Below are 23,649 nucleotides of genomic sequence, written 5' to 3' on the forward strand. Positions count from 1 at the left end.
AAATAGACATTAAAAAAAAAAAAGTAAAATACCACAGATGAAAAGGAAGCAAAAAGAACATTCTCTATTCTTCCCCTCCCTTTCTACTTCCTGGTGGTAACCAGTAGTGTTGTGTATATTTTTAGGGAAGTGTACCGTAAATATATATATCTCAGTGTTGGTAAACTGTACATGTAAATGTGTGTATTTTAGTACGGTTGATTATGCATAGCTTTTAACCTGTCAAAGTTCAGGAAAAAAAAAAAAAAGAAAACAGAAGTAAAACCAATGAATCACTGAAGTAGTAATTAGTTTATTGTGCATACACTAAAAAGACACTTTGCAAATTGGGAGTGGTCAAACCAAATCACAGAATGAAGCTCAGAGGTATATTGTTATAAAGCAGCTTATGTAGTGTGGAGGCAGTGACTGGCTTTTGCAGTAATTGGTTACAATATTAGAATTTTCTTAAATGTAAGGGTTTGGTTAGTGGTTACCTCCTATGAATTTGGGGGAACAATTTAAGTTTTGCTTATGATTTTCAGACACATAACCAAGAAGTGTCCCAGGTCAAGTTAGCCTCTCTTATCTTGCAAAGTAAACTAAATTAAGCTTTACTTTACATGTATGACTAACTGGTTGTGTCCATTCAGGGAATTTTCAAGTCTGGTCTCTGTTTGTGTTTGATTTTAGCAAACCAGAAATCTCTAACAAAAACATACTGTTTTCCAACTTACCTTCTTAAAAATTTATTTATTTTTTATTGTTTTTAAATGTTTATGTTTGAGAGAGAGAATGAGCGGGGCAGGGCAGAGAGAAAGAGGGAGACAGAATCCGAAGCAGGCTCCAGGCTCTGAGCTGTCAGCACAGAGCCCCACACAGGGCTCGAACTCACGAACTGTGAGATGTTGACCTGAGCTGAAGTCAGACACTTAATCAACTGAGCCACCCAGGCACCCCTCCAACTCACCTTTTAAAATTCCATGTTCTATCACAATCATCTTTAGATGTTAATAGCTCAACCAAAGGTCTGTGTAGTATTCTGGAGTACAAATACACTATAATCTTTTTCACTGTCCCCCTGTTAATGACCATTAGTTTGTGTCCCAGTTTTGGCTACTACAAGTAAATGTGTTGTTTCTTTGTTGTTGTTGTTGTTGTTGTACAGATTTTAAATTCTTACGTAGTTAATTTTATCCATCAATGCTTCTGCTTTGGTATAATGTTTAGAAAATCATTCCCTCCCAAGATTATATAAATTAGGTATCTCCTGGTAATTTTACAGTTTAAATTTTTTTTTTTTTTTTAATTTTGAAATGTGTTTCTTGGTGTAGAATGTGAGGCAGGGTGATAGCTTTATTATTTTCTCAATGGGAGCCAGTTGTCTTAAAGCTACTTATTTAATTGTATCATTTTCACTTAAAAAGATCATATTCTGGGGCACCTGGGTGGCTCAGTCGGTTGAGCGTCCGACTTCGGCTCAGGTCATGGTCTCGCAGTTCGTGGGTTCGAGCCCCGCATCGGGCTCTGTGCTAACAAACAGCTCAGAGCCTGGAACCTGCTTCGGATTCTGTGTGTGTCTCTCTCTCCCCGTCCCCTGCTCATGCTCTGCCTCTCTCTGTCTCTCAAGGACGAATAAATGTTTAAAAAAAAAAAAAAGATCATATTCTGCATTCTTATTTTTGGTTTTGGAGCTAGACTGGTTTGGGTTTGACCTTGATTCTGACCTGGGGCAAGTTGCTACACTTTGCGTTGTTCAATTTCTTCATCTGTAGAATGAAAATGATAATATTGCCTGCTTCTTAGGTTGTCATGACAACTGAATGAGGCAACAGAGCTTAGAACATTTAGTAAAGGCTAGTGGTCGTTACTGTTGCTGCTGTTATAGCTAGTAGTGCCCCTGTGGATGTTTCTAGACTTCTACTTCTTTGTTGAACTCCTTTCAAGAAGCAACTATAAGCCTTACCCTTTATGGTGCTCAGTAAGGGGCAAAAAAAAAAAAAAAAAAAAAAGATTTGTACTGGCACAGAGCCTTTACAGGGAAGTTATTCTGATTCATACTGACCCAAAGTATCCACAGAATTACTTCCTAGAATTTGCTGTTAGTATAGATGTTTTCTGCTAACTCAGCGTATAGTTGTAGGCAAATTATCTAACCCTGTTCTCATATAATCTTTTCATTGCAAATGTAGATGTCAACGGATGCCTTCTCATTTGCAAAGTGCTTTGATTTGTATTTGAAGAGGCTTCCGTGCAGTTTCCACAAATCATCTTATGGTGAAGGATCCCCATTAATTTCAGGTGGCTTTAAGCAGAGCCACGTCTGTGAGAATGTGTTTTATGGCATGCTTTTTTTTTTTTAAAGGTTTTATTTTTAAGTAATCTCTACACCCAACGTGGGGCTCAAACTCACAACCCTGAGATCAAGAGCTGCATGCTCTACCGACTGAGCCAGCCAGGCGCCTTTATGGCATGTTTGTTAGAGGTCTATCCAACCAGTCAGTGAAACATTTTTTTATTGTCCTCTTTGCATCTATCACCATGCTCTAGGTTGAGGGTGACATAAAACATGAAATCGTGTGGGAGCACATGATTTCTGTATGCAGGGAGTTGAGGCTACTTGGGAAAATAAAATATGCAAACTTAAAATAAGAGGAACAAAATCAGGCAGGGTAGGTATCATAGCTTCACAGAACAAATAAATAGAATGAACAAACTCATTTAAGAAAATAACATCTCTTCAGGAAAGAGCAGATATCTTATTTCCCATGTCAGAATTCTCTATGAAAAGAGTAGCTGTTGAAGCTATTACATTCTGAGGATGCTAGAGAAATATTACTTAAGGAATAGAAATTAACATGTTATTTTACATTTACAGTTCCCCAGAGAAGAACAATAATACAAAATTTAATCAGATCTTGGAGGAAACATTTTTTATAACCATTTATTACTAGACCTCAGAGTTTCCTTATTTATTGTCAGTACTTTTAAACCTGTAGAGTTTTAAATTATGCTTTAAAGTTGCTCTGTCAGCCATAGTTATTAATAACATTATTAATATATTATTAATGAGATATAGAGAAATAGTCATAATAAGAAACAGGGAGTTGCTCATTTGTGATTTCAGCTGGTGCCTGTGGAATTTTTCCTTTCATGATGCATCTGAGAAGTACCCTACAGTTTCCCACTGCTTTATCTCTGGCTATAAATTCTCAGCTAATTGCCTAAATTTGAATTTGAGCTACTTTGTGAAGATGAGAAGATCATTGGTCTTTGTGACCAAGTCTGTGCCTTCTTTCTTCAAAGAATGAGTTGATTGAAATATGTTGTCTTTCAAATCTGGACTTCATGAATATAGATTATGTGGTAACTTCCTACAGGTCCAAGGCAATAGCAGCCTGAGCAAAAGTATGAAATGGCAAGATTTAGAAATTGGGAAAAACAAATTTGGAATTATCTACATAATGCTGTAAATGAGAATTTTTTAATGCATTCAAATGCATTTGATGCATTTTGCGGGCTCAGTATGAACCAATAATATCAGATAATCCTACCTTACTTATTTTACACAGTGAACACTGTTTAACATTATTTTCAGACATTCATATTACTCTCTATTTAATGTTTTTTATTCATCCAGTAAGCGTTGAGTAAGTGCATGCTCTGTTTTGAATACCGTGCCTGCTGTTGGCTATCCAGGTGCCTTACAGAATGGTGGAAAGGAAATGAGTTTCCTACTGCCAGTATGTCCATCCAGGTAGAATCTTCCTACTTGTAATCTGTTTCTGATTTCATCTACCGAGGAGGTAACGTGGCATTTACCCATGTGGTGGACACTCCGTAAACATTTCCAGGGTGTTAGAACATGGGAGGTGAACTGAAAGGTAACTGGTCTCTGCCAGTAGTAGGCTGTAAACCTACATATCACTTTTCAAATATTAACTCAACCTTCAACAGGCGTGAGAAGTTGAAGTTGTTTGCAACTAGCCAGGAAGTAGGAAGGATATTGAATTCATTTCAGCATATTAAGAACTGGGAAGAAACAGCCATAAAAAAGAATGCAATCTTGCCATTTGCAACAAAATGGATGGAGCTAGAGTATATTATGCTTAGAGTATTAGAGTATATTATTAGAGTATATTATAGTATATTATTATATTATAATTATGTAATATACTATTAGTATAATATACTAGTATATTATAGTAGTATATTACATAATTATAATATACTATAGTATAATATACTATAATATAATATTAGTATAATATACTAGTATTAGAGTATATTATTAGAGTATATTAAGTGAAATAAGTAAGTCAGAGGAAGACACCACATGATTTCACTCATACGTGGAATTTAAGAAACAAAACAAACGAGCAAAATAAAAAAAGAGAGAAATGAACAGACCCTTAACTATAGAGAACAAACTGATGGTTACCAGAGAGGAGGAGGGGAGGGGTGAAATAGGTGAAGGGGATTAAGAGTATGTGTATCATGATGAGCACTGAGTAATGTATAGAATTGCTGAATCACTACATTGTGCACCTGAAACTAGTCCAATACTGTACGTTAATTATATTGGAATTTAAAAAAGAAAGAACTGGGAAGGAAAAAAAAAACAGCTCTGGATTCTATTTTTTGCTCAAAGTTTAACAGGAAGCTTTCTTACATCTAACAATGTATGATGTGATTTAGAAAAAATTTAAACTATCTTTTCTGATGAAAGAAGGAAGCAGGAAAGAAGAGAGGGAAGGAAAGAGGGTTGGGGGGGAGAGATAAATATTCTTATTTTTCAAGACTGTTTTGAGGAATAAGGACAATGCATGGAAAGTACCGAGCACCATGTTCACGCACACTAAACACACTATTAATAGTATCTGCCATGATGATCATGTAAAATTGTATGTTCCAGGAAACAGTATTTGACTGAAGGCACATCTACATTTGTTTAAGAAGTCACGTTACAATGACTTTGTTACTCATGAACTTACAATGACTTGATATCACTGACCTCTCTGGAATTATACACCCCTGGCCATGTGACAAGACTCTGCCATTGTCAGAGACCTCTCTGCTCCCTGTTTCCTGGGCTACTCCTTGGACTCCTGGCATGTCACACATGTACATTGGACCCTTCTTTTGTTATTGTTGTTAAGTTTTTTTATTTATTTAAGTTTTTTATTTATCTCTATACCCCATGTGGGGCTCGAACTCACTACCCTGAGATCAAGAGTTGCACGTTCTTCTGACTGAGCCAGCCAGGCGCCCCAATATTTGCCCCTTCAGGCCGCTGTCACCAACCGTGGTTCTCTCTGAGATTGTGTTTGGGTTATCTGTTGCAGCCTAACTCCTCCAAAACATAGTGACTTGAAACAACAACCATTTTATTAACTCTCACAGTTGTGTGGGTTGACTTGATTCCGCTGGGTAGTTCTTATGCCCAGTGTGATGTTGGCTGGGGTTGCAATCACGTGGGAGCTTGAGTTGTCTGAAATGTTCAAGATCTTATTCACATCGCTGACAGTGGATGCTAGCCATCAGCCAGAAGCTCAGCTGGGCTGTCTACTGGAACACCTCCACGTGGCCTCTTCATGACCCAGGCTTCTCACAGCATGGTGGCTGAGTTCCTAAAGGGAGGATCCCAAGAGGGAGCCTTCCAAAAGAAGAAAAGCAGAAACTGTTAGTCTTTTAAAGGCTTGCCTCACTTCTGGTTTATTCTGTAGGTCAAAGCAGTCACAGACCAGCTCAGATTCAAGGGGTGAAGGAATCGATTCCACCCTTAATGCAAGAATGGTACATGCACACAAGGAGAGGACGGGGTTAATGCGTGGCCATCTTACTATAGAGTAAATACCACATTCCTTTAAATTTGTCTTAACTAAAGTTAAGTAATAAATAAAATAATTAACTAAAAGACTTAACTAAGTCTTCAGTTATTTAGTTATTATTTCGTTATTAACTAAAAGACTTAGATCATTTATTTATTTTTATTTTAGAGAGAGAGAATGAGAGTGAGTGGGGGAAGGGCAGAGGGAGAGAGAATTTTTTTTTAATGTTTATTTATTTTGAGAGAGAGAGAGATAGGGCAGGGGGAGGGTAGAGAGAGAGAGGGAGAGAGAGAATCCCAAGCTGACAGCGCAGAGCCCCAACACTGGGCTTGATCCCACGACTGTGAGATCATGACCTAAGCTGAGACCAAGAGTCAGATGTTTAACAGACTGAGCCACCCAGATGCCCCGAGTCTAAGTCTCTTAAAAGGACACTCACAGGCTCAAGGTTCATGCCCTGGAAGTAATTCTGGAAAAGGTGGCCTAACCTTCGGAACCCAGACCGATTTGTCTTGGATCCAGTTCTGCGGCACTGGGGCAACACTTGTGTCAGTATATAAACATGACACTAATCTTCAAGGAAGGAAAATTGATATCCAGTTCTGTGGGAGAAAGTTTAAGTCCATTTGTGATTATAGCTAGCTCAGTAATTCTCAACTGAAGGTGACCTGTCCCCAGGGGATGTGTGGCAATGCCTAGAGGCATTTTTGGTTTTCGCAACTGGGATGTGAGGCAGTGCTACTGCCATCTGGTGAGTAGAAACCAGACGACAGTAAACATCCTACAACGTATAGGACAGCCATCTTTCACAACAAAGAATTTTCTGGCCCCAAATGTCAATAGTCCTGAGGCTAAGAAACCCTGAGCTGGAGCAAAGGTTCTTCCTAGACTGCCTTGTAAGTTCATACAGAGTGCACTGCTTTTTATACTCCAAGGCATCATTTGTGCCTTTCATCTTGTGAAGAAATTTCGTATCTATATATTTCCAGATTCAAATTGTGAGATTTCTCTAAAGGCTCTCAAAAGCTGCAACTTATTTTTATTTTTAAGTTCATTTAATTCTTTTTTTAGTAATCTCTACACCCAATGCGGGGTTCAGACTCAAGATGCCAAGATCTCATGCTCCTCTGAGCCAGCCAGGTGCCCCGCTGCAACTTCTGTTTACTTTTGTATGTAAATAATTTATATACAGAGACTGGAACAAAGTGGCTGGTAGTCTACACATCCTACCTTTCTTTCCCCTCAAACTTTCAAGAACTGACAAGAAAAAATTACATCTGTGTCTATATCCGTCTGTGTCTATGTCTCTATCTCTATTTCCATCTCCATCACTATCTCTATCTCTGTCTTTATCGCTCTATCTCTCTCTATCTTCTGGAAAAGTAGGGGTGGTCACTATGGGCCAGAAATACTGAGCCTTTTTGAAAGGCTATATCAGCCAGAAGGGGTGAGGTTATGCCGTGGTAACAGAGCCCCCAATCTAAGTGATTGGAGAGTGCACAGTTGATTTCTCATTGATGCTGCATGTTCATTCGGGCGGTCAGGATGGTTGGCAGCCTTTCTCAAAAGTTGCCCTGGTCATGTGGAGGAAGAAAGAGAACTCTGGAGGGCGTCGCCCTGGCAGTTTAAAGGGACAAGCCCCAAGAAACCCTTCTGCTCACAACTCGTTGCCAGAACTATTGACATGGCCCCATTTCCACAAAGGAACCAAGAAGAGCAATCCTGTAAGTGCCTGGAGCGGAAAAATTAAAAATATTTGGCATATAGGTTTACTGACCCCCCTCAAAGGCCAACATGGACGGAAGGGATCTGACAGAGGGAAGAAGCTACAGCTCAAAGTGTGCACCAAGGAAAACCGGAGGAAGTAGTGGCTCCTGAAGGTATAGGGAGGGGGAGGGGACCCTGTACAGTAAAGCAAGTAATTAACTAGAGCTGTGATAGGAATAGCCTAGGAGGCTGGCAGCCACTCATATCCTGGAAACAGAGAAATCAGGAAGGCTCTATTTTAAAATTTAGAAATTTTTTAATGCTTAAAAATACCTGATGTGCTATGGAAATTACATAAAGTCTATAAAGTCCTGTGTTCAAAATCACTATGCCTACTACAGTGCCTGGTACATTGTATGTGCTCGGCGAATATTAGCTGAATTGAATGGCAACGCTAAAGCAGACGCTATTGTTGTTGATGAAAGGATTCCTAAATAATCATATATCTTTAGCAGCATCCACATCAACAACAACAGCACCCTGTTATCCTGTCTCATAGATCAGGTTGGTTTTGGAAGCAAGGCAGTGTCCTGGCTCCTCATGAGGTCACTCAGGAATACCTCCATCAAGCTGCCAGCATCAAAATAAAAGGCATGTCCACCACGGGGATTTAGATCCTGGCTTCCTTGGTTTCCTAGCCGAGTCCTCGTTTTTCCTTGCAGCCTCCTTGACCCACCCACCATGACTGCTTTCCTCACTCTCCCACTCTCTCAGCTGGTCACCCAACTTTCCTTTGATGGCCTCTGCCTGCATCAGGTCTCTGGGGACAGGGGTTAGAAGTGCATTCTGGAGTCAGACCACCTGGGTCCAAATCTTCCACCCACTCTATGACTTTGAGCAAGTTACCTACTTAAGCTTTCTGGGCCTCCTTTGCAAAACTTGAGTAATACTAGCCTATGTCGTAAGACCCTGTGGTGAGTAGTGAATGAGGTGACATTGTGACAGTTCTTGAATGGTGCCTGGCCCTTAGTAATACCTGATCCGTGCTATGGGTCATCATCGTTGCTGTCAGTGCCACATTTCCTCCAAGCTCTGTTCCCATCCAGCTCCCAGGGCTTCTCCCGGGAGGGGTCCCCATCTCTCTGCCCACTTTCGCTGAGCTGCATGGTGGTCTTTCTGATTTGGTGGGTTTTGTTTTGAGTCAATTTTCCAGTGCCTCAGAGTCCCAGGATATCATTTGTAGGGCTGGCTTCATGTCAGCTTATTTCTAGCTTTTAACCCACATTGCTTCAAAAAGGATTACATGGCTCTGTGCCCTGGTTTCCTTCTCTGTGAAACAGAAATAATGCCTTATTCTTCCCCTTTCCCAGGGGTTTTGGTTTTCTTTTTTCCTTGGCTCTGCCTTTATTTTATGCCAACTTGTCAACTTTTGTGTGTCCTTGAAGCCACCTTCAGTCCTTGATGGGAAGAGGTACAGGTATTAATAAATAAAGAAGCACATAAATAAAATAAAGAGTAGTTATGAAAGCGCTGGAAGAGGTTCAAAGCATCACACACACAAGACGTTTTTAGTCAGTAAGTGGCAGAGATTGGAAAATCCACTCTGTAATTTTGTCTGTTGAGCTTAGAAATGTTCAAATCATTGTAGACTTCATGTGATATTTACAGAAAATAGAATGTACGGAAAATGTGGAGGAGATACATTTGCTTTGGTCCTTTCAAGAGAGAAGTTGTGAAAGAGTCAAGCGGCAGAGCTGAGAATATGCTTTTAAAACATGTGACCACACGTTCTTAAAGGGAAGAATTAACACAGAGATGACAATAAATCTCTCACCCTGAGGAAGGGTTCACTGCAAAGGTCACACATGAAAATGATTACAAAAGGAGTGTAACCTCTCCTCTAACTAGCAGTCATGATCCCTGACATTTACTGTTTACTTGGCCTTATCCCAGTAAGCAAAGGTGGGGGAGGGGGGGAGGATACTATTTTTAGCCCCATTTTACAGTTGAGAAAACTGAGTCCCAGTTAGGTTATTTAACTGAGGCTGTGGTAGGAGTAGGCATCCTTTCTCCTGAGCTTGATCAGTGATCACCACTTGCAACATTGTTCCCTGCTTAACCGGGTGATTCCTTTAAAATTCTCTGTCAGCATGCTACAGGGCCAGGGCCCATGCCAAAACAACGTGAATTGGGTTACATTTTGCTCAGGCTCCCATTTGGCCTGTTTACCAGCCCTGGCCATTCCTTCTCACTTTGCAGATTTATTCGTCCTCAGCACATACTCCATAAGCCCATAACACTTGCAACTCAAAAGGGGCTGTATTTTATTTTATTTAAAAAAATGTTTTAAAAATCTTTGTAAATGTTTATTTTTGAGAGAGAGAGAGAGAGAGAGAGAGAGAGAGAGAGAGAGAGAGAGGCAGGCAGAGAAAGGGAGACACAGAATCTGAAGCAGGCTCCAGGCTCCAAGCTATCAGCACAGAGCCCAATGTGGGGCTCAAACTCATGAACCGTGAGATCATGACCTGAGCCAAAGTCGGACACTTAACCAACTGAGCCACCCAGGGGCCCCAAGAGGGGCTGTATTTTAATACAACATTCTTGAAAGCTTGAAGGCATTTTTGCTTTACCTTGGTTCAACTGCAGATCTCTTTGAGAATCTGATAGAATAAAAAGCTTTCCCCAGGGGGGAAAAAAAAAAAGGTAGGGAGCTTCAAATGTGGCATGGTTTCAGGGAAACTCCCTAGAAGCCTGGGCCTCAAATTTAACATTTAAAGGAATAAAACAAGAATCCCAAGAGCAGGTGGTGGTGGGCTTGCCGTTGGGGTGTTGGGAGCCTGTCTCCTGCCTCCTCAGTCAAAAGAGGATGCTGTTGGCCTCCGTGCTGGATTGATAAAATTAATGCAAAACATTAGCACAGAGCAAGAAAAAAAAATGACCAGTTTATACTGTCTCCTTTGTATTTTTTATGTGACTTCAACGGTTCCTGCAGGCCAGCTTGTTTGCTCCAGGTCTGTAACCTTTTGCTTTGTTAGAGCTGATCTGTGGCTGCCCGAGAACATGTCAGTCTTGGCCTGACATAAGGGGTACCCCAGGAATGTCATGGGGGGAGTTTCCCAGGATGAAGGTGCCCATCAGCCATCCCTGTCACCTAGTCCTGTCTCCCGGTGCCACTTGACGCTTTGTGACTGGCATGGAAACACCTGCTGGTGCATCGAACAGGAATTTGTGTCGAGAAGCAGGGTTTTGTTCAGTTTGGCACAAGAGGTTTCCTGTTGACTTCTGGAAGTGTTTGCAGGCGTGGGGCAAATGACAACAAACAACCCAAGAGTTCCCACTTACTCAAAGACTCCTTGGCAGTTTGTTTGCTGGAGAGGGCTGCGTGCTGGTGGCGAGCTAAAGCCTGTGCCCCGCAGGGGGATCTTGGTGGAGTCCTGGCAGTGGGAACCCAGGCGATGCTCCGGTGATCTGCGGAGAGAAAAACCAAAATGTTAACAACGCAAACCCCGAATGCCCTTGTTCCCTCCGGGAACATAGTATTGTCCCAAGCTCAGAAAGCTGCACCTTAGTGCCTAACGTTGGGTCTCATTGTCATGAAGCTGCAGGGTGGTAATGGTGTTTCCCCTTCATTCTCTTCTTTATCAACCAGTGCCCCAGGCCCCCTTTTGCATTGTTTAAGATGTTAGGCCCTTCTACAGCAGTACATTGCATCACTTTCTTTTTTATGTAGTATCTTTTTTTTTAAAAAAAAAGTTTATTTATTTTGAGAGAGAGAGGGAGCACGAATGAGTGCAAGCAGGGGAGGGGCAGAGAGAGAGGGAAAGCCAGCAGGCTCCATGCGGTCAGTGCAGAGCCCGTTGTGGGGCTCGATCTCACGAAGCACGAGATCGTAACCTGAGCTGAAATCAAGAGTTGGACGCCTAACGCCACTCAGGCGCCCCTTTATGTAAACCTTTCTAAAAATTGAGATGTGATTGACATATAAGGTTATAGTAGTTTCAGATGTACAACATAATGATTCAGTATATGTATCCACTGCAAAATGATCACCGTAAGAAGTCTAGGTAACATCCGTTCAATTCCTTAAAAAAAAAAAAGGGTAAAAGGTAGATTATTTGGGACAGACAACAAAATAGGGATGTAAGTACTTGAACTTTCTGATAAATTTGTGATCAGACAGAGGTGGGTCTAACATGGTAGGACTCATGGCTGGGCCTGGGTGGCCTCCGTTTCTCGGTCGAACGGGGAGAGAGTACAGCCTTTGGGGTTTGAAGGGCTTTGTGACTTTTTACTTGGTGTCCCTAGGTGTGTTAAAGAACTTGTCTGAGCCTCAGTTTTAAAATCTGTTTTGTGGGGATAACGATACCTACCCAAGGGAGTTGGGCACACAAAGGTGTCACACATGACAGTCCCACCCCACACTTTAAACTCTTTAAGCATCAGGCTCGGTGGTCTATGATGTATGCACTTACGGATTATATCTTCTTCCTCCCCGTTGGAAATGAAAAAATTTGCCTCTTCTTCCATTCTTATATCCCATCCCTTATGATGATTAAGAAGCAGTGATCATTTCCTGTATTACTGTGAGGAAACAGATTCTCTGCAATAAGTGCCCCAGTCTGTTTCCACTCTTACAGTCAGGCAGGCAGTTTTGGTAAACTACTTCCCAAGTGCTGAAGGAGTTAGATTAGGAGAAGCGTGGCGTTGTCCCAGGGACTGGTTGAGATTACTGGCCTCTGCTTCTGGCCATGGGCGGGGAGATTCAGCATCTCCCTGTCACTGCAGAATGATGGGAGAGTTGGCCTGCCCGTGACATGCTGCGGAGTCCACATACCAACATGCCTTGTCACAGCCCGTGCTTGTGTTTTGGTGTGAGCAGGACATGTGAACTAGGTAACCTGGGGCAGGGGAGGGTGCAGAGTGGTGGCTGTGATGGTTGCCACATGTATCTTTCTTTTTTTTTTTTTTTTTAATTTTTTTGGTAATGTTTATTTTTGTGTTTGTGTGAGAGAGAAACAGAGTCCGAAGCAGGCTGCAGGCTCTGAGCTGTCAGCACAGAGCCTGATGTGGGACTCGAACTCATGAACCACGAGATCGTCACCTGAGCTGAAGTCAGACGCTAAACTGACTGAGCCATCCAGGTGCCCCTATTGTATCTTTCTGTTACAAGACTTGCTTTTAGTGTCTGAGAGTAAGTGGTCTTGTAGCCATTCCCGGTGATTTTCTGTCCAGAGTTCTCATTTTGCTCGTGAGCACACTGGCTTAGGAATCCACTGGCTGGCAGCTGCGTGCCAGGACAGTGCCCACCTCTCTCAGCTGGAGCCCCACGGGGCTGTGCCTCTCATCAGTCAGCCTTTGCCTCCTGTCCCTCTCCTCTGCTGGGCCGAGGGCAGCTCTTGGCCACATTTGATTGTGCTTGAACTGTGATTCAAAACTGGCACGATGATATCATTGGTTTAAAAAATTTTTTAATCCAGAAATATAATATAAACTCTTGACTTCCGAAAATATTTCCGAAAATAATATCCATCCCTATATATCCCTATATATATAAAACACTGCATTATTCAAAGCAGCTTTGTAAGTTAGAGTCCTATTTTTGTGGAATGTTCCCATTTTGGCAAGTCACATGCCCTAGAATTATTTTAACATTGCTGGAAAAGAGGCTCCCCTTAGACTTCCTTTTTGAGGATATAGCCTTTCTTTGTAGGCTTCAGGATTCATGTTCCCTAGAAGCCCTTAGGGATTTCAGGCAAAGAGCTATAGAGAATAAATCCAAACCATATCTTTCTTTTTGTTGAATACTTAGGGCAACTTGTCTTTGAAGGCAGGTCCCCTTGTGATGAAGGCAATAGTGATCCTTTTTTTTTTTAATTGTTTTAAATGTTTATTTATTTTTGAGAGAGAGACAGAGACAGAGACAGAGCACAAGCAGGGGAGGGGCAGAGAGAGAGAGGGAGACACAGAATCTGAAGCAGGCTCCAGGCTCTGAGCTGTCAGCACAGAGCCTGACATGGGGCTCGAACCTACAAACTGAGATCATGACCTGAGCCGAAGTCGGACACTCAACAGACTGAGCCACCCAGGCGCCCCAGTAGTGATCCTTTTAAAAGAAAAGTTTAGGAAAATAAATAGTACAGAAGGTACACAATGAAATGTAAAAGTCTTGTGTCTCCTCAGTGCTTCTCCCTAGAGGTAATTGTGAATAACTTTTGTGTATCTTCCTAGATATTTTCTATGCAATTATAAGCATAAATATTGATATAGCTATACATACACATACGTACATATACACATATATTGCACACACAAAACAGCACATGTATCTGTTTTTTAGAAATGCAAATGGGATTTTATTGTACCTACCATTTTGTATCTTACTCTTTTCACTTAATGCTATATCAAGGCATCTTGCCATATTAGTACACGCAGATCTCATATTTTTAGTGGCTACATCGTATTCTGTTGTATGGTCGGACCATAATTTATTTAATGTGGTGTCTATTGATGGATGTTGAGGTGGTTCCTACTCTTTTAGTCTCACAAACAATCTTGTAGTGGGTTTTCTCAGTGATATCTTACCCAGTGCATTTGGTGAATGCATACTCTCATTAGTTGAATCACATCTTGAGAACTATATTGCTATATTTTAAGTATAGGTTTCTTGTGCTATGTACATAAGTAGAGTGTTCCTGTGAAAGCTTTCATCAGCCAAAATGGCATAAAGTGAAGATGCAATTATCATTAATTTATATGGAAAATTTTTTGAGCTTTCCCAGACTCCAAAAATAACCTCTTTTAGGCATTTCTGACACCTTAGGACACACCTTGTTAACAGATGCACATAATAAATTGAGATGAAGTACAGATGTCCACAGACACAGGTCAAAGTTATGGTGGCTCAACGCAGAGATTATGAGTGTAGTTCCCAGGAAGGAGCTTGGTGGGGCCACTCTGGCTTCTCAGGTACAGCTGCCTCGGTATATAAGCAGTGAATGCTATTTTGCCATTTTTGATCAAAGTGAAAACCCTCTTTGGATTTCTTTTGGTTAGTGAAAATAGGTACTAATGAAGGTCTTTTGTAAAAGCAAAGTGGTGAGACATGAACTTTGGAAAAGTAGGGGATACCTGTATTAGTGATTTAGTAGATTTTAGCAGAGAATATTTATAATGAAGCCTGGCAAAAAATCTCCTTAAAAAAGTCCAAGAGGGGCGCCTGGGGGGCTCAGTCAGTTGAGCATCCAATTTTGGCTTAGGTCATGATCTCACGGTTCATGGGTTCGAGCCCTGCCTTGGGCTCTATGCTGACCGCTTGGAGCCTGGAGCCTGCTTCGGATTCTGTGTCTTCCCCCTCTCTCTCTGCCCCCACCCCTCCCAGCGTTCACGTTCTGTCTCTCTCTCTCTCAGAAATAAATAAACATTAAAAAATATTTTTTAAAAAGTACAAGAAACACATTTACAAATAGTGGAAGTGTTATAGAAGCCAGTTTAGTTAGGTTAATCTTATTATTCACTAGGAATTAATTCATGGTAAGATATTTGTTTTAGAACATCAAATTAATACGCCATGAAGGAATTTAAGGGGGTGGCATTTTTTAACGAGTTGCCATAGTGGCAGATACAGCACTGTGGCACATACATCCTTAGAATACGCTTCCATAGGTGGAATTAAAACAGAATAATTTCTCATACGAGGAGGTGAGAAATTTTGGGGGTGGATTTTTCTTTCTAAAACAGTTTTCATAAGTGATTAAAATGACAGCTTTTAAAAAGTCATCAAAGAACTAGATGTATGCTTAATAGAAAGGATCTGAATGTTCATGTTTGCACAAAAATCGGCAATCCATTTTGATTCCATGAAATGAATATTTACTGGTTAGAGTCCATCTTGATGGCATTAACAGATATAGCTCTCTGTAAGTACATTCTTAGATTGATTTGCTCTGAATTCACAGTTAAATCCCTATTTCTCTTTATTTAAAAAAAATTTTTTTTAATGTTTATTTATTTATGAGACAGAGAGAGACATAGCATGAATGGGGGAGGGTCAGAAAGAGAGGGAGACACAGAATCTGAAACAGGCTCCAGGCTCTGAGCTGTCAGCCCAGAGCCTGACACGGGGCTCGAACTCACAGACTGCGAGATCGTGACCTGAGCCGAAGTCGGACGCTTAACCGACTGAGCCACCCAGGCGCCCCTCTTTATTTTTTTTTTATTAAAATTTTTTTTTAAGTTTATTTATTTTGAGAGAGACAGAGAGAGAGAGTGGAGGAGGGGCAAAGAGCGAGGGAGAGAGAGAATCCCAAGCAGGCTCTGCACTGTCAGCATGGAGCCCAATGTGGGGCTTGAACTCACAAACTGTGAGATCATGACCTGAGCTGGAACCAAGAGTTAGACGCTTAACCGACTGAGGCATCCAGGCACCCCTCCCTATTTCCCTTAAAATTTTTTTTAATGTTTATTTATTTGCAAGAGATAGAGACAGAGTGCAAGCTGGGGAGGGGCAGAGAGAGAGAGGAAGACACAGAATCTGAAACAGGCTCTAGGCTCTGAGCTGTCAGCATAGAGCCCGGCATGGGGCTCGAACTCGGGAATGGTGAGATCATGACCTAGACCGAAGTTGGACACTTAGCCGACTGAGCCACCCAGGCACCCCCTATTTCCCTTTAAAGGTACACGCATGTGATCAGGTGTCTGATTGCCATCATCCATGTAGCAAATGCTGTTTGCCTTGAGTGAGTGGGTCCCCGGTTCCACAGCTCAGCATACACCTGAGTGGAGTGCCATTCTTCCAGCAAGTATGAGTCAGTGCCATTGGCCCTTGGCATCGGCAGCCACAGCCCGGACAAGTTTTCTAACTACCACTATCGTGTTTGATAGCAACTGCATCCATCCTCCCTCATTTGTGTAGGTAACTCAAGTATTTACACCACATTTCTCAACCAGGGGTGATTTTGCCCTCCTCACCCTAGAGATGTTTGGCAATGTTTGGATACATTTTTGGTTCCCCTTCTCCTCCTCCTTCTCCCTCCCCTCCTTTTTTGAGGACCAACATAGATTGGCCCCACTTTTATTTTGCCAAGGAAACACGTTGAAAGCAGCCTATACCACTGATTCCACAAATCTACCTTCATTTCATAAAAGAAAAGCTAATTTAATTTCCGAAATAGAAGGAGGACCTAATCCCCAAAGAAAGATCAGCCTCGTGTGGTTGCTAGTTTTCTCACTTGGCCATGGACTGGTGAGAATTTCATCATGGCCTACCATGAGTCAGAGGCCAGTGCTTGAGATGCTTGGCATACATAGTGCAGAGAGCACTGCTTACAGTTCCCTGATGCTTAATAGGCAACTGGAAAATGGTAGTAGTATGAATCATAACTATTGCTTAGAGATGATGCTGCATGAAATTTAAGAGCCCTTCCTTCCATTTCTGAAAATTCTGGTATCATTGAACAAGTGAATGGATGGCCTCTTGTAAGACAGCAAGGCTATTCTTTTCTGTGTATTAAAAGTTTCCTTTGGTGGAGAGATTTTTGTAGAGTTTATGGATCATATTTTTAGTAGATTATACCAAGCTTCAAGCTCAGTTACACTGTTTCTCTGCCTTTCAGAGTAAATCATTACACCGATGGGAGGCAACGATGCCCTATGCGTCACTCTCACTAGGCATTATGCCTCAGCAATATACTGAGTTCTTTCAGTTCTCTCCATGTTGAATTGGGTTGTTTACCTGAACCTCTGAGGACTAGGCTCTTTAAAAATGCAGTGGATGTTGTTTGTTCATTCAAGAAATGATTTTTGAGTACCTACTATGTGCCAAGCCCCGTGCTTGACCCTGGGGATACACAGTGAACAAAACAGATAAAGGTCTTGTCTTCAAGGAGCTTTTACTCTAGTTACTGCCCTCATGATTGGAGGGGGTACACAAGGGGTAGAGAGATAACAAAACAAATAATCTATCAGCTGGTGCTACGAAGAAAGGGGATGAAATGTAAGAGATGGGGGTGTGATTTAAGCACCATGGCCAGGAAAGGCCTCTTGGATAGGTGACTTGTGAGGAGAGTCTGGAAGAATTTTAGTATTAATGGAGTAAATTAATACATTTTTCTTGCTTATAAGCTTGTAATTATGGGATAAAGAGCTTCTGTACTTTCCTATGGGTGGGAGAAAATGCAAATATTGTAAAAGAGCAGTTGGAAAGAGAATCATATATTTACGACACTATTTCCTCAGAAGAGGAAAAGGCAGAGAAACAAACAAAAAGAACTGAGTCAAATGGTTGTTTTGGACTTTATACCAAGAAATGAGCCAGCTTTTCTCAAAACACCTATTACTGCCTCTCTTTCGTGGCATCCTGAGTATTGATCCAGAAAGCATCTTTAAAGGTGTTAAATATTTATTAACACTGGAAAGAGTAAGTCTCATCTGTGAAATTGTTGTTTGGGACCCAAGAATCTTGAAGAAAAGTACTGAACACTCATTGGTGGTTTATTTAGGAATATCTGTATATTTTCTCTTAAACATTACTGAATTTAAAATGCCTCTAAACTCAGCCCTATAGAATTGATTCCTTAACATAATCCCAAAGTCAAAAAAGATTAGTAAGTTGTCTACTTTTAGCTAAATGTTTAACTTTTGAGACTGAAATTGGTAACATCTTTTTAAATACGTTCTGCACTTCCAAGATTACTTTTTTTTTAATTTTAATGTTTATTTATTTTTGAGAGATAGAGCGTGAGTGGGGGAGGGGAGAGGGAGACACAGAATCTGAAGCGGGCCCCAGGCTCTGAGCTGTCAGCACAGAGCCTGTTGCAGGGCTCAAACCTACGAGCTGTGAGATCGTGACCTGAACCAAAGTCGGACTCTTAACTGACTGAGCCGCCCAGGCACCCCTCTAAGATTATGTTTTTTTAGTGGCACTCACCACCAGAGGACTGGAAAGAGACATCCAGAACTAGCTCTAATACGTTGTATGGTGACAACAGCTACACTTGTGGTGAGCATAGCATAAGGTATAGAATTGTGGAATCACTATGTTGTACACCTGAAACTAATGTAACATTGTATGTCAACTATACTTCAATTAAAAAAAAAAAAAAGTATCTGGGGCTCCTGGGTGGCTCAGTCAGTTAAGTGAATCTTTCCCTCTCTCTCTGCCCCTGCCCTGCTCACTCTCTCTCTCTCCCCCAAAATAAACAAATGAACTTTAAAAAAAAAAAAAGAAAAAAAGCATTAGCTCTAATGTTCTTTTTCACCACTCATGCTCCTTGGGAGTTTCTGTGATTCTGGAATCCATCTGTCTCTAAGAGGGAGGCTGCTTTCTCTGCTAGCAGATGAGCTTGACAGTTTGACTGTACTAAGTAAGCCTTTTCAACCTTGATTCTTAGCCTTAGCTGCACATTGGTATCACTTGGACGGAGTTTTAATGATACTGATGTCTAGGACCCACCTCTAGAAGCTCTGATTTAATAAGTAAGGAGGGCAGCCTGGGGAAATCAGAATTTTTTAAAAGCTCCCTAGGTGGTTCTCATATGCAGCCAAGCTTTAAAAACCCCTGCTTTAGTGCAGCGCTTTTCAAAATGTAATGTGTGTATCAGTCACTCAGGGATCTGGTTAAAGTGCAGATTCTAACTCAGTCGAGTATGACGTGCAAAGACCAGGGACACCTGAGTAAGACTGTAGAGCAGAGGTTGCCAGACAAATCTGACCCAAGGGCTGATTTTGCATAGCCTTTTGGCCCTTTACAGGAAAAAAATTTGCTGACTCCTGCTCTAAAAGGACTTTTGATAAAGCTCCCTATAACCACTGAAAAATCCCTTCTTAGTAATATCCCACTTTATAGGACCCATGCACCACTTTTTTTTCCTATACTCAGGAATTTATTTTATATAAAAGTAATGGCGTAACTGGTAGATTACTTGCTGGTAAACTTGATCCTTTCAAGGCTTGTTTGTAAGCTTGTTAGGGAGATTTTAGGGCAGCCTTTACGTATCGCTAGTCTGGCTTCCTACCAAGGTGTGTCCCTTTCTGGCTCTCTTATTGAATACCCCAGTTGTTCAACAAGGACTCTCCACTCTGGCTGTCAAAACTCTGGCTGTGTCCCCCAGTCCTGTGTGAGTTCTAAAAGGTGACCAGGTCATAACGGCCCTGGCTTTGCCTGGCTTTATAGACTTTTGCTCTAAATATGCACAGCTTAGGGGCACCTGGGTGGCTTAGTCGGTTAAGTGTCCGACTTTGGCTCAGGTCATGATCTCACAGTCCGTGAGTTTGAGCCCCGGGTTGGGCTCTGTGCTGACAGCTCAGAGCCTGGAGCCTGCTTCGGATTCTGTGTCTCCCTCTCTCTCTGCCCCTCCCCCACTCATGCTCTGTCTCTCTGCCAAAAATAAACATTAAAAAAAATTTTTTTTAATTTTTTTTAATGTTCAGCTTAGTGTCCAGTGAAAGACTCAAAAGAATAATCTCTATGCTTATTTCTGGAGTTTTATCTCTGTGCGGCTCCCTCCTCTACAGGACTTGGCTTCATAAATTTCAGGCACCTCAAATTCCAATCTCTGTGCCCTGCTTGGATTCCCCCTCCTTGCACTGTGGTCCCTACAGTGACTCCACGCAGAAAGTTGGGGCAGTCGTAGGCACATTTTACTTGCTTCCCTTCTCTCTCCTGAACTCCCTGTGTTCAATAACTGAAAAACGTTGTTTTGTCCAGCTTTCCAGTTGTTTTACAGCAGAAGGGCAGGTCTGGTACCAGTTACTGTATCTTTGCTGGAGACTGTTTACTTGGATTTTTTTCCTTCTAATATTTTTCTACAGTAAGTAAAGGCAGGGGTCCTGTCACCATTTTATAGGTTAGATGACACAGAGTTGCCAAGAGTGCGTAAGAGGCTTGAAATCACACGCAGAGTTGGTAGGATGGCAGGATCCTGGATCACATGACTCAACCTTGCCTCACTAACCTAGATCCCACCTGCAGACCGACACATGCCAGTGGGTGTTACAGGCAGAGACCAAAGCAGTGGAGAAAAGAGAAGAAAGGGTAAAACAGGACAGTGGTGGAAGCGCGGGGAGAGGAAAGTTCTTTAGCTGTCTATCGGGGTAGAAATTGGGGCTTCTACAGTTACCCCAAGAGTTGCCTCAGATATCACTCACTGTCACTCATGACAATATAGAAATAATAGCCACCATTGGCTCCATCCTTACCATTTTGCTGAGAGCTTTCAATGTATTATCTCATTTATCTTCGTGCTCTACCCAAAAAAGACACTATTATCCTTATTTGACAGATTAGGAAACTGAGGCTCAGAAAGGCTCTTCTCTGCCCAGAGACACAGCTGAGACTGCAGCAGTGCTGAGACTTGAACCCAGATCTGCAGACTCCAAAGCCTGTGCTCTTCATCACAGGTTGCCTTTCCCTGACTTGTTGATTTGCCTGATGTTTTTCCTCCTTCCACCTCATTCCTTTAAGAGTACATTTATTTTCCTCTGACTTTAAACTAATACATGTTAATTGTAGGAGATACTGAATATACAGAACATTAGAAGGGAAAAAAAAAGCCATCTATACTCTCACCCTTATACGGATAATTATTTCCAGTCCCAAACTTGGCTTATTAACTGAAATACTCACCTTCGCTTTCATCAGTGAGTACCCAGTGAATGTTATTGATTTCAGATACCACAGGAACTGCATAGAATATTTAAAACGTCACGTAACTTGTTAAGAAAGTCAGAGCTTTGTGTTTATGTGTAAAGAACTACTGGATTCCAGTGGATACACAATGAGGACTTGATAGTCTCTTTAGGTGCTTCATGTATGTAAATGTTATGTTAAGTTCGTGGTCCTTACAGCTCCTTGCACTGTGCTATACCCATAGCCACTCAACAGATACCCTTTGATTGATTGATAGGCCTTCAGAGATGGCAAGTAAATTCCAATATTCGGTGAGCACCTACTGTGTGCCAGGCACTGTGCTAATTCCTGGAAATGAAGTGTGAGCTAGATACGGTCTCTTCTATCTTGGAACTTACCCTCTAGCAATAGAAAACCCAAGAAATCAGCCTCTGAAACGTTCCCATTAGAAGACATTCTCCTACAGTGGTATTTTTACTAGGAAAACTTGGAGTTGTTTGTCATGGGTAGGCTTAAAAAAGAATAGTTGTGAAAGATCAGGCTAAGTTCATAAAATAAAGAAGGGAAAATGTTACTTGAGGCTGACATTCAGTGATAGCTTAGCCAGCTGCCATACTGTTTCACAGGGAAAGGTTTTATTTATGTCTCTTTTGGTCTTGTCTTCTTTTCATCTCCATGTTTGATGTATAAGCTTTAGCCAGAGCCTTTGATTTACAGTGTTCTAGAGAAAGAGACCAGGGATGACAAAGCCTGCCAGGCCTTACCTAAAAGCCCCTGTGTTGTCCTAGATCGGAGCAGTCTGAGAGCCGCACAGAGGATTTCAGCAGGTGCTCAGGGAGAGCCTGCTGGGAAGGCAGCTTCCCTAAAGCCTCGTAAAATAAAGACCTTCCTAATCCTTCTTTGAAATACACAATTTGCTTGGGTATTGGATGTTATGGCAGCAATTTGTAGGCCTTTGAAAATTCTTTTACTATCTGAGTTCAATCAACAGAGAAAACTGAAAAATCCATTAATTATGAATATATTAAGTAAGGGGCTTTAAAATTTATTGAAAATCTGTAGCCAACATTTTTTAACCTCTAAAATACAGTTTACTAAAACTATAGTTACTGTTATAACATGCTGGATATTGATGGGTAGGGAGCTTAGGTATCTATCGGGAGTAATAACAAATTACCCCACGACTCAGTGGCTTAAAACAATAAACATTTATTATCTCATAGCTTCTGGGGGCAGAAGTCTGGGTGGCTTAGCCGGAGGGTTCTGGTTCAGGGTCTCATGAGGTTGCAATCAAGCTGAAGCCTTGACTAGAGCTAGAGAATCTGCTTCCAAGAAGATTCACTCATGGGACTCTTGGCTGGAGTTTTTGGCTGTCCACATGGGCCTCTTCACGGGACACAGGCTTGTGTCCTCAAGACATGACAGTTGACTTCTGCCTGAGTGAGGAGAGAGACTTGGAGGGGGAGGGGTTCAAAACAGAAGCCACAGTGCCTTTCAAAACCTAATCTGAGAAGTGACAGACCATCACGTCTGCCTATTCTATGGGTCACACAGACCAATCCCACTACAGCATGGGAGGAGACTACACAAGAGTGTGCATATCAGGAGAGGGCCATCCTTGGGAGCCATCTTGGAGGCTGGCTACCACATGGGCTATGTTAAGATGGAAAGTAAATTCCAATATTCAGTGAGCACCTACTGTGTGCCACAGTTCAGCAAAGTTCCATTTAAAAGTCTATCATGTTGGTTGTATCTTCTTGAGAGATATAAAAGTGAAAACCCAGAGCCATGGGGTTGTGTGTGTGTGTGTGTATGTCCCTAAGTCTCAGCCAATTGTACAATTCCTTGTCATATTATAGGGCCAAAGAGCTGACACCTGAGAGGCAGGAATTGATCACCAAAAGACTTTCGAGTTTGCGTGAATAAATCTCAACCTGAATAAGACCAGTGATCCAGTACAAAGGAGAAGCCCCATCTGTTTTGTTCACTGATGGGGGCACTGACCAGGCTTAAGTTGTAGGAAATCTGAGGAGGGAACCTTTCTTCAGTGCAACATCCTGGAAACACCTTCTCCAGGCCATGGTCTGTGCTCCTTTCAGTGCTCATTTTCCAAAAGGGAAAGAAAGGGACCCAGTACCATCTTGTTCGTGGAGCCCTTCCTTTATTCTCCCCCATAGGAGACCTGAGGTCTGGTCTTGAGCAAGTCACATGCTTGCTCTGTATTAAATTCTGTAACAGTACCAAAGTGGTAGGACTAGAAAGAAAGGTAATGAGTACAGTACGTGGCTAAGTCATGTTGCAACTGGCATTTTACCAGCTATTGTTCCAATGAAGAATCACCTGGGCATTCAAATGTGAAAGCTACTGGTTCCCAAACGGCCTTTTATTTCAACTCAGAGCCTTAAATGAGCCAGTCTTATGGCATGCGAGGGGAGGTACCTGATAATAGCAGTTTCTACAATAACAAGTAGTCAGGGGGAATTACCAGAACCTTTTGGACATCCTGAG

The 23,649-nt window shown here is 41.7% G+C and overlaps 1 protein-coding gene across 8 annotated transcripts in view; it reads left to right on the plus strand.

Annotated features, from left to right (window-relative positions):
- The window catches only part of SHLD1 (shieldin complex subunit 1), an 88,087-nt gene that overhangs the window by 22,841 nt on the left and 41,597 nt on the right, over positions 1 to 23,649 (plus strand). The window contains exon 4 of one of the 8 annotated variants that reach the window (XM_042931580.1): positions 5,706 to 5,811. The exons of 6 other annotated variants lie outside the window; for them this stretch is intronic. In XM_042931580.1, the coding sequence (XP_042787514.1) occupies positions 5,706 to 5,806 (101 nt within the window). In that variant the 3' untranslated portion in view covers positions 5,807 to 5,811. Of the gene's footprint in view, positions 1 to 4,894; positions 5,130 to 5,705; positions 5,812 to 23,649 lie in introns of those variants that run through there. One more of the 8 variants, XM_042931581.1, reaches the window with a different exon arrangement.

The sequence above is a fragment of the Panthera leo genome, chromosome A3, assembly GCF_018350215.1.
Source record: "Panthera leo isolate Ple1 chromosome A3, P.leo_Ple1_pat1.1, whole genome shotgun sequence".
NCBI classification, from domain to species: domain Eukaryota; kingdom Metazoa; phylum Chordata; class Mammalia; order Carnivora; family Felidae; genus Panthera; species Panthera leo.